The sequence below is a fragment of the Ammospiza nelsoni genome, chromosome 2 (assembly GCF_027579445.1).
Source record: "Ammospiza nelsoni isolate bAmmNel1 chromosome 2, bAmmNel1.pri, whole genome shotgun sequence".
In the NCBI taxonomy this organism is placed as follows: Eukaryota; Metazoa; Chordata; class Aves; order Passeriformes; family Passerellidae; genus Ammospiza; species Ammospiza nelsoni.
The window spans coordinates 86861129-86877226 of NC_080634.1; the positions used below are offsets into that span (position 1 = coordinate 86861129).

The following is a 16098-nucleotide window of genomic DNA, read 5'->3' on the forward strand; positions in this document are numbered from 1 at the left end:
CAGCCATGTCAGCATGGGCTTTCTCCTTTTCTGCACATAATCCCTTGATGAAGAATTTTCTTTTTAAGTCAGGCACACTGGCACTTTCCCTTTTTGCATTTTCTTTTTCTTTGGGAGCACAGAATGAAGTTTTATTTATGTAACCTCATTTTTGTGAGTCTAGAGATTTTCATGTCTATGTGAAGAGTTATTGTTCTATCTATTTTTTTGATGATCAGTATTCAGGATTTATTTAGCTTTGGGATGGTGATAATTTTTAAAACATGCATAACAAATGTTCTTTGAGGAACATTCATGCTCTTTGAGGAACAACATGGAAGGAAGTCACCTGTGTGATACTATGGAGTAACCAAAATGATTCCATTCTGTATAGGGTTGAAGGGAATGTGGTGTCTGAGAGGAAAGAGTCTGCCATCTCTTTGACTAGGAGGGAAAAGTGTATTAAGAAGTATGATGTACAGTTAAGCTATACTGCTGAAACAAAGCCATCTGCTGTGTAGGAAGCAGAATTTCCTTCTGAATCCTGAGAGATGTGATTCCTGTTTTTGGTTTTTCAGTGCACAGCAGCATGTTCTTACCTGGAGAAGGATTAGAGTTTAAATCAGGAGGAAGGGAAGATGAAATAAATTTTTCTTTTTTTTTTTTGTGGTCAATTAGTCCACTTTAGTGGGGACTTGCCAAATATAATTTGCATGATACCCTGCATGAGAAAATCAAATTCTCAGAGTGTTTCTGGAATGTGTTATTTATAATCCTTGGTGCTTGGTTTGATTTGTTTGGTGGTTGTTTTTCTTCCCTGCCTTCTTTTTACTTTGAGAATTTCAGTTGAATGTTTTAATGGACTCAAATCTTGTGTCTTAAATTTGTCTCCCCTTGGTCAGTAACAAGTCAAAAATATGTGTTTCAAAGCTGCTTGTTAACACAGATTAGAAGCTCCTTCTCTGATGTTGTATTCTTGAGGGTCTTGGACCTCTAAGGCCTTTTAAGGCAAAAAAGATGTTGGGTAGCAAACCAGAATTCAAGGCTATGGAATGAATTTCCTGAAGCTTGTAAGAGGTGTATGTTAATATGTAACAGTGATCTAAGTGAAGGACTGTTGCAGGGAAGAGCACCATCTTTGTGAGATAAAACAGTATTTACTCTTGAATAATTTCACAGAGTATCACCCAAATGTAAGAGAAAATATTTTATTGATGTGAGCTGTCTTTTTATTCTGTTTGGGTTTTTAACTTGTTTCTCTGGGACTTTCAAAGTTTTAAAAGTTTTTGGCTCTGATATAATTCAAGGTGAAATGCAAACGACCAGTTATGTGGAATCACTCTGTTTTTTAAGTTACTTGCTAGGAAGTTATAAGGAAGTTGTCTTTGGAAGGACTTGTTGATAGATTTTTTTTTTAAACTTAATCAACTCTGAATAACTTTTTTGATGATAAATCTTATGTATAAAAAAGAGATTTAAGTGCAAATAAAATGTACATATAAGTACTTTTTATTACATTGCAATATAGACATTATTTGTATAAGGCTTGTATATCATTCAGTGAAAAGTCTTTTTGTTATGTCAGAGTTAATTCACCAGAGTTAATTCTTCGTAGAGACAACATGGGAGATGTAGAGCATGAAAATAATTTGAAGAGATCTCTCTCTTGCCAATGACTGTAATGATGCTAAACCAGACTTTCAGATGACAAAGCTTATATGAATAACCTCAGTGCTTATGCTCAGCCAGAACTGGAAAAGAAATTCTTAGTACATCCATTGTAATTAAAAGAATTCAAAAATTAAATTTAATGGAAGGACTTCCAAGTGAAAAAATGCCATTATTTTATCAACTAGAAAGTATTTATCTGCAAATTTTACTGCTGTTTCTTCTTTTTCTGCTTGGTGTCATGCTCTAGCTTTGAAGCAAATTTTAGCATTTTTGCTGGGTCCAGTCAACCAAGATTATAATTTACATAAAGGCTACATAAATTGTCCAAGATATTTTGTAATACTGAACTACTTAACAGATAGTTAGTACTTGTAATACTGAACTTGTAACAGATAGTTAGTAGTTGTAACACTGAACTACTTAACAGATAGGAGTATACTTGAACTTACTGTGCATTTTATTGTGACCAAAGGACAAAATACTAGTCCCAGCAAACTTACAGTACTTTGAATCAGTCATCTGGGTTTTTGAAATAAAACTTAATTTGATGACAACTTGTTTTTTTTTTTAAGCTGTGTGGTGGCCTGCCTCTGTAACACTTCTCCAGGCACAGAAATCAGCCACATTTTCTCATGGTTTTAGTGAATGCTTTTTTTGGTAGATGTCTGCCTTTATTTTTTTAAACTACAAGGAATGGAGATACTTTTTTAGTGACAAAGTCTTTTTTTATCTAAAAGTTACAGTTATGAATAATCCTATATCCAGATTCTTGGAATAAAATATATGGAAAAACAATAGTCTAAGAAATGCTTAAAAAAGAAAAAAAATAGATTTTTCATTTCTTGATCTCTAAGTATCGCTAGCTAATTACTCTTTTCAGTCTCCAAAACTGGGGTGAGTGGCATAAAGATATATGAAAAGCCAGAAGAATAAATAAATATCACAGTTTGTCAGTACGTTGCTTGGATTAAGGAAAATTCTCCCTCACTGTTGTGTATGAAGGTGTTCCTTCATCTTGGAAGTGGCCACTAGCCTTGTTTTTATAGTGTTTCCTTTTCTTGCATAATTCTGGAATTCAGCTGCTCTCCAAGTAAATCTTCATGTTTTAACATATGTTTCCCCAAACCTTTGAGATGACAACATTCTATCACTTCAATGCTTGATGAATAAAAACCTTCTCTAGACATGGTTACACCACCTAGTTTTATCTCAGACCTACTCTTCTGCTCATATTTCCATCATTCAAGCACCCAATATTGCATCTATAAGAGAGTCTGATCAGACATAAAGTTAAAGAATTAAGCTGTGACCACTTTTTCAAGGTTTGAGATTTTATGGACTAGAAAAAAGTGTGATCCCCCATTATTTGTCATAAGTCAGTCAGAGTTGGTTAAGCTGAAAGCCCATTGCGAATGTCAAGGAAAAATGGTGGCATTTAAAAGCCAAACCTGCAGAATATACTAAGTGTCACAAATGTAGTCATGCTTTAAGTGTTCTTGATAAATTGCTTCCCTACTACAGACTCATTTTTCACTATACCCTGCAGCATTTGCAGATAATACCTCTTAACAGGTTATCAGTGTAATCCATAGAGGAACTAGGGGTTTGGAATTTGGACTGCTACCCATACTGGCTCTTGATGGCTCTTTCAAATTTGCAGCTTGCTGGCAGTTGCTAACAGCTAAACTCTTTTGGCAGCTCCTGAAATTTATTTTCTCCTTCAGACTCTCTGCAGTTTTCCATGTGGTCTCCTGTAGCTTTTTAATTTCCTTTGCTGAAGCAGAAAATTTAGAGGAGAAAACAGCAGATACCCTCTTCAGTGCAACTTCTCACTCCTTCAAATGGTAGTTTTTGGACCTGCTGTATCCCTGTGGTCCTGCTGGATTCTCATGAAATCAGAGTTGACTTGTTCTTCCATCCCTACCCCATCCCTGCTCCCTTGTTGGACGCTGTGGGACAGGCTCTGGTTGGGAAGATCATGGCCCTGCCAGACCCATGGCCAGTCCCTGCTCCTGGCTCCCTCCCACAGGCAGATGGACCTCATGATGCCCTGACATGGGAGCAGAAAATGTGTGGAGAACACATATTTTCCTCTGAGGTAGAAGTGTTTCATGGCAGCTTAGAGGTTAAGTCCTTTCTTTTATCTTCACCCACTAGAGTGAGGTCAGGGTCTGTTTACTACACCCCAATGTCTTATTGATGGAGACCTTCCCTGACAGAGGCAGGCAAAGACTCTTGGGGTAAACAAATTACCAAATTGTGGCGATACCCCTTTTTTTTTTTCAGAGAAGCAAAATAATCCTACAAAGCCTGCTTTGATTTTAAAACATGAATCATATGAAGCACTCTATTTTCCAGGCTGTTTTTGAGCTTAAAATTGCCATTGAAGAACGTTCACTTTCCAAATCCAGCAGAAATGAATGAAGCATGCACATTGTGTGTGCTCTAGCTAAGGAATCGTTTCCATCTAGGATAAGCTCAGCACACATTTCCCTACACATTTCTTAAGCCTGTTCTTTAACTGCCTGGGGTCTTGGCATGGCATATGATTCTCAGTTTGGAATAATAAGATCATTTTGGGTGAGAAAGACCTTTAAGATTATCAAGTCTAACAGCTTTCCCAACACTACCAAGTATACCACTAAACCCTGGCCCTATCTGCATGTCACATCTACATGTCATTTAAATACCTGAGTTACCTGCTGGTAACTCAGCACTCTCTGAGCAGTCAGTTCCAATGCTTGACAACCCTTTCTGTGAAAAAAATATTTCCAAAAAGGGAGTCTGAAATGTCCCTGAAACAACTTGAGGCCATTCCCTCATGTCCTGTCACTTGTTTTCTGGGAGAAGAGACTAATGCCCCCCTCACTATGACCTCCCTTCAGGCAGGGAGAGATAAGGTCTTCCCTGACCTTTCCTTCTCCTGTTCTCCAGACTAAAAAACCACAGTTCTTTCAGCTGCTCCAGACCCTTCACCACCTTATTTACTGTTTGGACACATTCCAGCACCTCAGTGTCTTTCAAAATGAGGCCTGCCAGTTGGCTGTACCTCTCACAGTGTCGTGCCATCAGGCAGTGCCAGCCCTTCAGGATCTTGTACAGTCCTGTCCAATTGAAAATTAGAAAAGTAAAAAAGAAAATGAGTCTGTATTAAATAATGCTTTCATTGCTCATTTTTTTCTCACATCTTAGTGGGGCATGGGTTTAAAAGGTCTGGAGGTTGTTTGATGACTTGGTGAAGCTACATAAAGAAGTCATCAGGAAATATCTAGAAACTGTTTTGAGATGAGAGCTCTGGAGTCTTTGATCCTTCTCTTGATTTTGTATCAGCTGCCACGCTTGATTTGTGATGGGTAGTCATAACAATTTCCCCATGGTGTGCTACCTCTGAGGAGAAATCGTCACAGAGGATTGTGTCTTTGTGTGGGCACATGTATATGACAAAGTTGTCCAATGTATGCATACAGCTGCTTAGTGCACTGTAAAGGTTTAAGAGGTGAATACTCTGATGTCGGTCAGCACAGTTTGTACCACATAACTGTTCCCCAAAAAGTGGACTTCATCAGAAAACCACAAATATCACCTTGGTGGGAGAATGTGTTTAAGCGCAATCAAAACCTGGTCTGGGGAATCTCTTTCTTTGTGGCTTTTGTTTTGTTTTTGTTTTGATTTTAAAGTTATGGTAAGAGTAATTAGTTCAGTACATACGATTTGTATAAATGTTTTCTATTTAGAGAAGATGAAGCTTCTGAAATTAGACTTTATTCTAAAAGAATGTAGTAATGATAAATGAAACTCATGCTGTTGTGACTAGTGTCGTTCATTATTAATTATCTCTCATATTTTTACTCTGGACTTCTCTTTTAGGAAACTTTACTTAGTTGTTGTACTTGTTATAAACTCTTGGGTCAGTAGTATTCTTAAGCTTTTGTTTAAGAGGTAACCTCATTCACAGAATCACAAGTTTTGAAGAGACCTTAAAGGTCATCGAGTCCAATCCATGCCCTAACACCTCAACTAAACCATGGCATTGAGTGCCATATCCAGTCTTTTAAACACATCCAGGGATGGTGACTCCACCACCTCCTTGGGCAGACTATTCCAGAACTTTATCACCCTTTCTGTAAAACACTTTTCCCTAATATCCAACCTATATTGGAATGTGTCAGCCTTGACACAGCTTGAGACTGTGTCCTCTGGTTCTGTCAGCTGCTGCCTGATGAAAGAGACCAACCCCTACCTGACTACAATCAGCTTTCAGGAAGTTGTAGAGAGTGATAAGGTCATGCTTATAATGGTTTTAGTTACTAGCTTTGAGTCAGATTATTAATTCAGGGAAGCATCCTAGCTCTTTTTTCCCCTGAAGAGATTCTGCTTTTAATTGTTTTATAAAATGAAATTTTTGATAAGTTACGGTAAAAACTGTTGATGTTCTTACATAACATATATACTTCCATATTCACCCCTTCAATTCTGACCAAATCTTTCCCATGGAAGTGAGAATTATTGTTTTCTCTTTTCACAGAAATTGCTCCCCAAACGATAGTTGTGTGCACAGCATATCACATGGGAGATGAAGGATTATATAGCTGATATTTAAAATGTATCTTTTTTATTATAGGGAATGAAAGCAGTACATTGTGTACCATGATTAATCTTTTCAATACAGGGCTATTTAATAGGTTCCAGTCAGATCTAGTGATTATTTTAAGTGTTTGCAGCCTAACTAGGATGAGCATGATTTTTTACTTGGTCAGGCTCTTGTAGGATGTATATTTCTTTTGGTGACCTTTGCTGTTGTGCATTTGGGATTGAAACGTTGCTTTGAACATAAGGGCCCACCACAAAGTCTTCCTTTTCCTTTTGTTTAAAATTTCAGGTGTAAACACCATTAGGAAATGCCTGAAAATGTGGTCAGAGTGCAGGTCTAGGGCTTGACTACAGGAAGGTATCGCCTGCAGGTAATGGGAAGCAGACTTCATCAGCCACCATCTCTGACTAATGTCTGAGGAGTCATCAACCCATCAGAGGGAGAAACTGGAGTCTCTCACATCTCTTCCTTCCATCTCCTGCTCTCACTGTACCTCTCTTGAAAGCCAGTTTGATCAACTCAAACTATTCTATATTTGATGTAGAAAATGCTAATGATTTTTGAGTCTTGAACTGTGAGAGAAGAACTGTGAACGCAAGCGGTGTCCAGCTTACCAGATCCTTGCCTGCAAATCTAGAGTGGTCTTTTCATCCTGAGAACAGGCCTACCCACAACTGGTTAATGAGCTGACCTGGTGATTAGCCTCTTGGTAATGTTACTGAATTGCTCAGTAGAGGTGGATTGCACTCCATACTAGCATATGGATATAAGCAAAATTTCTAGCTATTTGTTCAGGAGGAAACATTCAAAGTGTGACCGGATCCCAGTTTTTGAAATTTGTTACATTTTGATTTGTTTCCTATTTACACAGCTTCCCAATTACCAGTTACTTGCAGGGCTGAGGAGCACTAAGAATTATGCTGAGATGGTTTTTGAGCTCTGCAGACTTCCTCTATCAGCAGGGGGTCTTTGGGCCTTCCTAGGTTTTGGCTGCAGATGATCTTTTATCTTTGGATTAAGTGGATGATCAAATCGCACCTCCAGCATCTCTGCAGAAGTATGAGGGGTTTGTGCCAGGCTCTCTATTCAAGGATAACTTTCATTTTTATAGTCCCTGCAATTTTTGAAATGATGTTTTCGCAACTTTTCTTTCTAGATCTTTCAGCCTGCCAGATTCCTTTATGCCCTAATTAGCTTTACTGTTTATATTACTCTCATTCTCTAATTAGAGTAATCACATCATGGGGGAGTTGAGGCTCTTCTGCTTTTTCTCTAATTATTTTTGTTTTGTCAAGCCTGGCTGTTTCCTGCTGCTTATTCTTGTCCATGTGTTTTTATTCTCTGCAAATTGTTGTTGTCATCTACTAATTGTTTTTACTTTATCTGAAGACCTTTTCCTTTTTTGCCTGTCTTCATCATTCTTGGCCATCTGTTCAGCTTCATAGTTCCATTTAAAAGTGACAGGACCTATACCAGCAAGTGGGGATAACAAAGTGTAAGAAGAAAGTGAAGGTGATATGTTTAATTAGCATTCTGGATTCTTCACCTCAGGTTCTGTCACTTAAGCCATCTTTCACCTGACCTTTATACTCCTTTTCTTGTTGCCATTCCTGTGGTTGCTTTGCCCTTCAGCACTTTTTGCAAACTGGTCATTCACAGTAGTGGTGAAGAGCTGCTGAGATGTGGATTGTCAGTGGATATACATATGCCTGTGTAACACAAAGCAATGTTAGTGTCAACCCTTAACAATCAGAAGAAAATGGAAGTTTTAATAGAAAGTGTCTGGTAACTAGTCTCAGATTTTACACATCCCAGAAGGAAAAGAACAAAAGGAAGTGCAGAAGGGTTAATAGTGTGCACGAGATGAGGTAAGGTCAGAATGGCATATATTATATATTATTTGAAGCCTTTTTTTCCTGTGGAACAAGTGACATTGTTGTGTTTAAAAGCAGAAACAGTAAGTGGTCATTTCATTAGTCAAATTTCTGAACTCACACATGAAAGGTCCACCATCAGAATTGTTATAAAAATTGCCCCATTTGGATGCAGACTTTGAGTATAGTGGGATGTTGGGATTAGCCAGAGGTGTATCAGCAATGCATGGTGAGGACACATTTAAGGCCCTGAAAGTGTTCCTGCTATACCTATGGGCTCCATTTTGTAAAAGCTCTAGATATCTTTTCACATTGAAAGCTATGATAAGATTGGAGGAGTACTTGCTTCAAAATAACAGTTTCTCCACTTATACTTTCTTCTGTGTGAATGATCTCCTGCTTAAAAAAGGAAGCACTTTGATAGCTACAGATTATTCAATCATCTCTTCACAGATGAAGTGTCAGTGCAATGTAGCACCTGAGTTGTAATCTGCCCAACTTTTGACATGAGGTATTGGGTAATTGAATCTCTCTAACTCTTTCACTTTCTTCAGTTGGGACTGAAAATATGTGACTTACAGCAGAGTTTGAATGGATGTTGTGGCCATTCAAGGCTGAAATAACCTTATCCAGTTACTCTGCACCTAGCACATCTTCTGACTGAGAACACTACTGAACAAACAAGCCAAAGCAGTACTTGGAGGTTTTAATTTTACAAACTTAAAGTTGAGACACAGCTCTACAAATTGCAAGAATCTTCATTGCATTATAAATTCAAATACACAGTACCTTCTTTTTGAGCTGACTTATAATTAGAGGACTGAGTAACTAGTCACTGTTGTGTATTTATTTAGAAGTTGATGATTTTATAATTTTTTTCCCCTCACAGTCCAGCAATAGGGGAAGAAATTTTGTGTTTCCTCTAAGTGTATTGAGATCTGCATTTTGACTGTATGTCTAGCATATTTCTTTGGAACTTTCTGGTGGTGGGAGGCTACAATTTTGAATGGAATAAATCTGAGTGTACCAGAATAATGTTGATTTTGATAGGGAATTTCTCTGAAAGAGCGTGGTCGTGGGAACATGTTCTAGAATGGCTCAATTATTTAGTCTCTACCAGAAGTCTGCCTCAAAGCCAGACCTCTGTGATTGTGACTGATTGTCTTTAGCTGCTTCTAAAGTTTGGGGATTTATACTTTAGCAAAAAGCTCCTTCACAATGCTAAGCTGCAATATGGCAAGAAGTAGCTCACACTGTTTAATTATCTGCAACACCAGGACCAAGACTTGACAGAAACCATTTGGAAGGGACTGTGCTGCAGAAATGCAGAAATTAAGTACATGTATTCAGGTTTTCTTCCCCAATACCAAGAGTACCAAGGTTGCTGTGAGATTTGATTTAGAGATTTGTACTTGATGACTCATGTCTCAAATAGCATTTATTATAATAAATGAATAAGTTCTTCTATTATCTCATATTTTATGAAGTATGCTAGGGTAAACTTAAATGAATGAGTCCCCTGTGAGTATAAGGAGGTAACTACCATGACTAGTTCAGACTTAATGAATGAAAACCCTAATTTAGGTCAACACCATTCTTAAAGAATATTTAACTAATTAGATGGGCTTGTAGCAAAATATTCTGTAGATCTTAAGTGAATCATTTTGCTGCAGACTTAGTATTCTGTTTTTCTTTTCTCCCTCCAAAGATATCACTTCAATTTTTCAAAATTATTCAGCTCAAGGTCAAAAAACACTGTTTTTACAGAGAAGACACCACTACTGAAGGTTTCCTCAGAGGAAAATGGGTGAGTTACTTTCATTTTTCTCAAAATATTTTTTTTCTAAGTTCTCTTCTATTTAGTTGCATATGGTTCTTTTTTATATCCTAACACCAAACCTGCTGGGAAATAAAGGGAATAGCTAGGACTGTAAGCAGAGGATTACTCTGGAGGACCTTGGTAGCAGAGAAGGGGCTGAAAAAAGGGAAGGATGTAAGGTGTGAGGTCAGGGTCATTAGAGAGCCCTAAGCATAGACAGCTGTAGGTTCTGTGCTCTTATTTCCTCCATTACTATTACATAAGTGCACTGAAAGACACAGCAGAACTATAGGGAAGGCCCTCACGATGGAGCTTGCACACCAGATCCTGAAATACATCTGCCTGGTGTGTCAGAGAACTTGTACTCTCAGGTGCACCTAAATGTCATGGGTCTTTGCTCTTGATCCCCAGTCTACTCAACTGTGTCACCAAGGGAAGCTTGGTCTGTACTGAATAAATATTTTTCTATGAAATTTTCCATAAAAATCTCTCAGAGTGAATGTAAGGTTCTGCAAGGCCAGTTGCATCTACTACCTGTTGAAATAAAACCCTGTTTTTTTTATTATGTTTACTGAAAATGTGTGACAGGTTGCAGTGTATGGCTCTTCATAATCCAGATTTTACCACAGATGATGATTCATGGGACAACAACTCTGCAGAATTTGAGCAAAGGTTTCAACTGGAAAGTGAAATGACAAGTTTTCCCAGATCTGCTTCTTCTGAGAAATATGAAATATTGGACAACCTTCATGTCAAGTTAAATTTATCAAAGATGAGGTCTGAATTCAAGCATTATTTTTCTAAATTTCTGCATGTATTTGTTTTTACACATAGATATCTAGAAAATTATTTTATGTAAATTAATAGAATAGGATTCCGTATTTAGACTGTATGTAGTTTGAAACTGATTATGGACTCTCCATAATGATCCAGAGCCCCTTCTTCTAAGAAGAATCAATCATTTACCTATTCTAAATTTGCAATTCAATACCTTCTATGTTGCTTTTAATATTTATTTTTAACCATTTTTTAAAAGACCTGTAGTTGATTCCACAGCATTTTTTTCTTCAGTGTTTTGTTGCTTCACTTTAATTAAAATATGTGTGTAAAAGTTCTTCTGTAGTCATTACAGTAGCTTTTCACATATGCACAAAGCAAAATATAACTGGGCATTTTTCCACCTTGGACAACATTAATATACTTCATTCTTTACCCCAAAGTAGTCTTTTAGGGCTATGGCTGGAGGAAATTGAACCTGTTAATATATTAAAAGATAGCAATATGATAAGAGCATAACTTCAGATTTTCTTGGGACATTTTTGCTGGGGGTTTAACTAGCAGAACCTTTAATCTTGGATACTAATTCCCTCTGCCCTCTCTAGAGGTTCAATGTTTCTTCTAGTTTGTTTTGGTGTCTGTAGGTAGCTCTGCAGGGTTTTCATGGAGCCCAGCACTACAGGTCTGCATCTCCTTGTTGATCTGCTGCCCCTTTCCAGCAGAATGTCAGTGCGTCTTTTCCCAATCTGTATGTTGTTTTAGTTTATCACTTCACAATTGTTTTCTTCTCACTGTGCATATGGTTTTGTGCTCTCCCGCTCTGCTGCTGAGCAAATGGAGCAAGAGAATTCCAATGACTGCAATTAGTGCAATGTGAGCACATGCAAAGAAGGTTGGCAGGTGTTTTTCTTCACATTTGTGGTAGATTTCCCTGGTGTTTGATGGAACAAAGGTATCAATTGGGAGTGTGAAATCCATTGTTTCCAGTACAGCATAGATTTATAATCTGGAGAGGAGCAAGTTTTTCTGGCAGAAGTTCCCTTGAAATATTTTCACTGCTATAGTGCAGGCTGTACATATGGGATCAGCTCCTTGGCTGTTGTAAATTAGCACAGCACTGCTGAGATAACAAATGATGCTAAACTGCCCAACACCATATGCAGATCAGATCAAAAATCATTTGGCTTAGAAGAGAGGGTGAAATTCTTCATAGATTTATACTCCATGCATTTCCAACTGAAGTCAGATAGGATTGTACTGGAGGCATATATCATATATGGAGCATAGGATTTGGCACAGGGCTTGTACTTGCATCACTGTGCCAGATTAGCACTGTAGGAAGAGACAGATTGTGAACCACGGGTGAGTCCAAAGCTGATCATGTCTCAAATGTAAGCTGTTAAAAATGCTGCTTCCCTAATACAAAATGTCATGAAAACAAGCAGACGGGAGGAAAAGACCCTTCTAAATGCTGTATTTATTAAAACCATTTCCAAAACCTTGTTTTTATTATATCTTGCCAGCTCCTTTGGATGAGTTTCTGTTATTTACAAACAACTGGTTACTAATTTATAAATGCTTAATTAATATTTTATTTCACTTGTGTCTTAAAATCAAAATGTTTTTAATAATACTTTATTATCATAAATTGTAAGTCCAAAATGAAAACAAAAAATATGAAGTACATAAAAATTAAACTAGTCTGGATTAAAATTTATTAATTCATAACCTAATAAATTCTCAAAATTCCAGAAGGAAACTGTAATGTAAAGATGGACAGAATTGACCAGCAGGATAGAGGATCTATGACTAAACTGTCACTATTTTCCATAAATCACATAATACCAAAAGACGTTATCAGTGATGAAGTGCTAATAAATGGCTTGTGTCATCATTCCTTTCTTTTCATGCCTGTATCACTTTCTTCCTTTCTCTGCCCTCAGTAGATCAGGGCTACTTGGAATTTCTAGAAGAAACCGCCTAACTTGCTTCCTCTTCCTCCTTCTCTAGATTTTCACACTGTGCAAAGTTTGGGTAAAGTTTTACCACTTGTATTAAATAGAGGACTTTAGCCCCTTTGTACCAGTTTGTGACAAGACATTTTTATTCGCTGCTGGTTTTTATTTTCTGCTGCTTGGACAATTCTAGAGAGGGGGGAAACTTTGGAAAACAGTGTTTTTGAAAAATCGGTCTCCAGTAATTTCTGTTGCTTTTTGTCAATGAATTGATTTAGGGACTTATTTCCAATGTGATTAAAAATTATTTCTAACATTCTTCAGACTATTCTGATTTAATATTTTGTCCTGTTGCATCTGTCAATGCAGCTTTTTATTGCACTCTTTGTTTTTCAACTAATTATCCTGGTAACTTGAAATGCTTTCCTTCTTGCTTGTCATCAGGTTTAAATCAAGCCCTGCATTTGTCATTCTGTCAGAAAACCAGGGCTGGAATGTTTACTTGAAAAAAACCCAAACAGAATAAGAATATTGATGCTTTCAAAATGAAAATATCTAACGAGGTCAAACCTACACAAAGGCTTCTGTAAATTAAGGCATCAGTATAACATATTGATGGGCAGTCAGAAAATTTTTAGTTGAGTTGTCTTTTCAGTAAGATTAAAAAATGGTAATTTAAAATGTTAAATCTTAAGATTTCTTTCTCATGACCATGCATCTTCAATATCCACATTTTAATTTAGAGTTATTCTTGCCTAACCCACTCAGTAGTAAGCTTGAACGATTCAGAATATTTTGTGGCATCTCATTTCCGGAACAGGGCATTCCTTCAATGGGCACAGGCATGCCGTGGGAAAAAAAAATCAGTTTTGTTAGTAGATGTATGGTCATGAAGTATATGTGGTTTTAAAAGACACTGCTAAACCCAGAAGATTCTAACATCTTGTTCCTGTCTTCAAACTGCATTTCCTAATACTTTTCAGGGTGTGTATTATAAGTCCAGTTTTGAGGAATTCTCTCTTGACACCATCTGTCTATGCAACAACCTGTGTTTTCAGCACAGCCATGCCACCTCCCTGAGATAGCAGTGCTCCTTCGCCTCTCTGGGAGAGACAAGAATCACCTGAGGGGGATTAGGGTCTCCCAGGGGCCAGCAGCAGTAGTGGACAAGTGGTTCCAGCATCCAGCACCAGCTCATTCTGCAGCCTTCCCTTAGATTTTCCAAGGGACAAATCCTCCTTCCTGTCCACTGAGATCCATTTGTGAGCAGAGCTGGTGCAGGAGCCCTGATGGTCACCAAGGCTTCCTAAACCCTTGCTGACCTTGCTTTGTTGTGTCTGCACTCCGATGTGATGTACTATCACCCATAAGTGCTTACCATGGTGTTTCTGAAATGTCAGAGCTGTTAAGAGAATAGGAAAGGTTGTTCTTAAACTAGCCAGATGGTAAATATGTGTTTCCTTGTGTTTCAGATGCTGTCTCAAATTCCTGAAAGTTTCAGGCCTCTTTATCTTCGTAGTTGTCTGCTCTGTAAGTATTGAATTTTTAGTCTTCCCCTGGCCCCCATTTCTTTAGAATTAGTTCAAAATGAGCTATGATATTTTCTCTTAGCACACAGAAAATGTCTTGAGGCAAAAACTGACAATACTGTACAGGGCTTCATGCCTACTCATAGTCCTGTTTGGTGCACTTGTCACCTCTCGGGACAATGTGATTGGGTAAGCAGTTGATTTGGAGGAAGAAGCAGCTTAAGCCCAAATTTGTAGGTCCCTTAAGGATGCTTTTTGAATTCAGGATGTATCTTTTGATCCTGACACCTGAGGAATGCTCACAGGGAAAGCTGTGCTTGGGAGGATGCTGCAGCAATGACAGCGCTTCAGTGTCAAAGGCAGAAGCTGATGAGGAGATTGGCATCTCCTTCAGGTGGCCAAAGTGCTGCCCTCCCTTAGCAAAATCTTCAAATTCAGCAAAATCTTCAACTGAAAGTCTAGAGAAAAATTTTAAAAAGCTGGAGTTTCTTTTTTTAGTGGCTGTGAGGAATTCCTTTTGGGGTAGCAGGGCTTCTGTGCCAGGAAGAGAATAGATGACACTCTGCATTTCCCCAGGTATGGGTGCTGCTCTCCAGACAGATCCTGAAGGTTGACCTAAGAGACATTTTGAAAAAGTGCATAAAATATGGGACTTTGGCTGTAAATTAACTGGAGGAATATTACTTACCCTTGTTAAGTATCCCAGAGATGCTTTTCAACTGTGGTGGAATTATACTTAAAAATACGGAAACGATCTCACAACTGAATGTGCAAAGAGTCTTTATTTCAGATAAGTTTAGCAGGTCTTTGGCAGTTTTTGTGTTACTAATGAATGTTTATTCTTTATCCTTGCCCTAGATTTTATTTGGCATTTATCCAGATCAAGGTATGCCCTGGCAGATGTTGGCTGTATCGCCTCTGGAAAGCTTCTGTATCCTTCTTTCATTGGAAAAAAAGGGATCTGACGTTTCATTGATAAAGCAGTTGAAAGGATGTGTGTTTCCTCTCTTGCACCCTGAGAGGACAGGGTGATCTCAGAGCCTTGGCTGCATTTGGAATGGTCCTTGCCACTGGCCCAAGTACTCCCTCTCCAAGTTGTACTGACTGGCACTTGTCGGGCCAAGCAACTGTTTAGAAGAAGAAGCAACAGAACTGCACCAAATAAAAATTAGTCATCATAGGTCAATGCAGATCTGAATGTGAAAAGTCTTTGAGGCTTCAACATCCAGTTAGTAAACAAAAAAATTTTTGTAAATTAGTTACATTTATTCTTCCCACTATATTTCTAGTTAAATCAGTCTGATCTGAAATATTCTTGGCTCTTATTTCACAAGTGTTAAAAGAAGATGCACCTATAGATACGTTTCACAAGCTCCTGCAAGGTCCCTTGTTTTGAAAAGGTGCAGTACGTTTTAATTTTTGAGATGCTCTGTTCTTCTATATAACTGGTCAGCTCCATAGCTTTGGGCAGGGAGAGTCCATTTTAAATAGATTTAATTATTAGCATTCTCACTGTCACCAATAATGACACTATATAATGCACTAATTAATAGGGTAAATGAGGAAGAAAATGTTAGTGCTTTAGGGCAGTTTATAATTAAAAGTTGAGATTGCTTTTTGAAGGGAAGCAAATGGACTTTTAGTAGGACAAATGACAACTTCAGCTGTAAACTCCCATCAATATCCTGTTCACATCAGTGGTTTTGGTCCCTCTTGAAACTGTTGTTAAAAGTTCCTATGGGGGTGTAGTGTTGAACAGCACCACAGCTGTCACAGCCTTATCTGCCAAGAGAATGAATTCAAAGAGGGTCTTTGAGCTCAAGTTTTAGTCAACTGTCGTAGCATAAATTGAAGATTTCCTCTCTTTTCAGATTTGGGTTGGACCCATAGCTGTTGCATTGTA

At 37.9% G+C, this 16098-nt stretch overlaps 1 protein-coding gene across 1 annotated transcript in view; it reads left to right on the forward strand.

Moving 5' to 3' along the window:
* OCA2 (OCA2 melanosomal transmembrane protein) overlaps nt 1-16098 on the forward strand; it is a 186344-nt gene that overhangs the window by 37044 nt on the left and 133202 nt on the right. Inside the window, exons 4-7 of the mRNA XM_059465987.1 lie at nt 9824-9922; nt 10523-10711; nt 14139-14196; nt 15054-15126. Of these exons, the coding sequence (XP_059321970.1) occupies nt 9824-9922; nt 10523-10711; nt 14139-14196; nt 15054-15126 (419 nt within the window). The remainder of the gene's footprint in view (nt 1-9823; nt 9923-10522; nt 10712-14138; nt 14197-15053; nt 15127-16098) is intronic.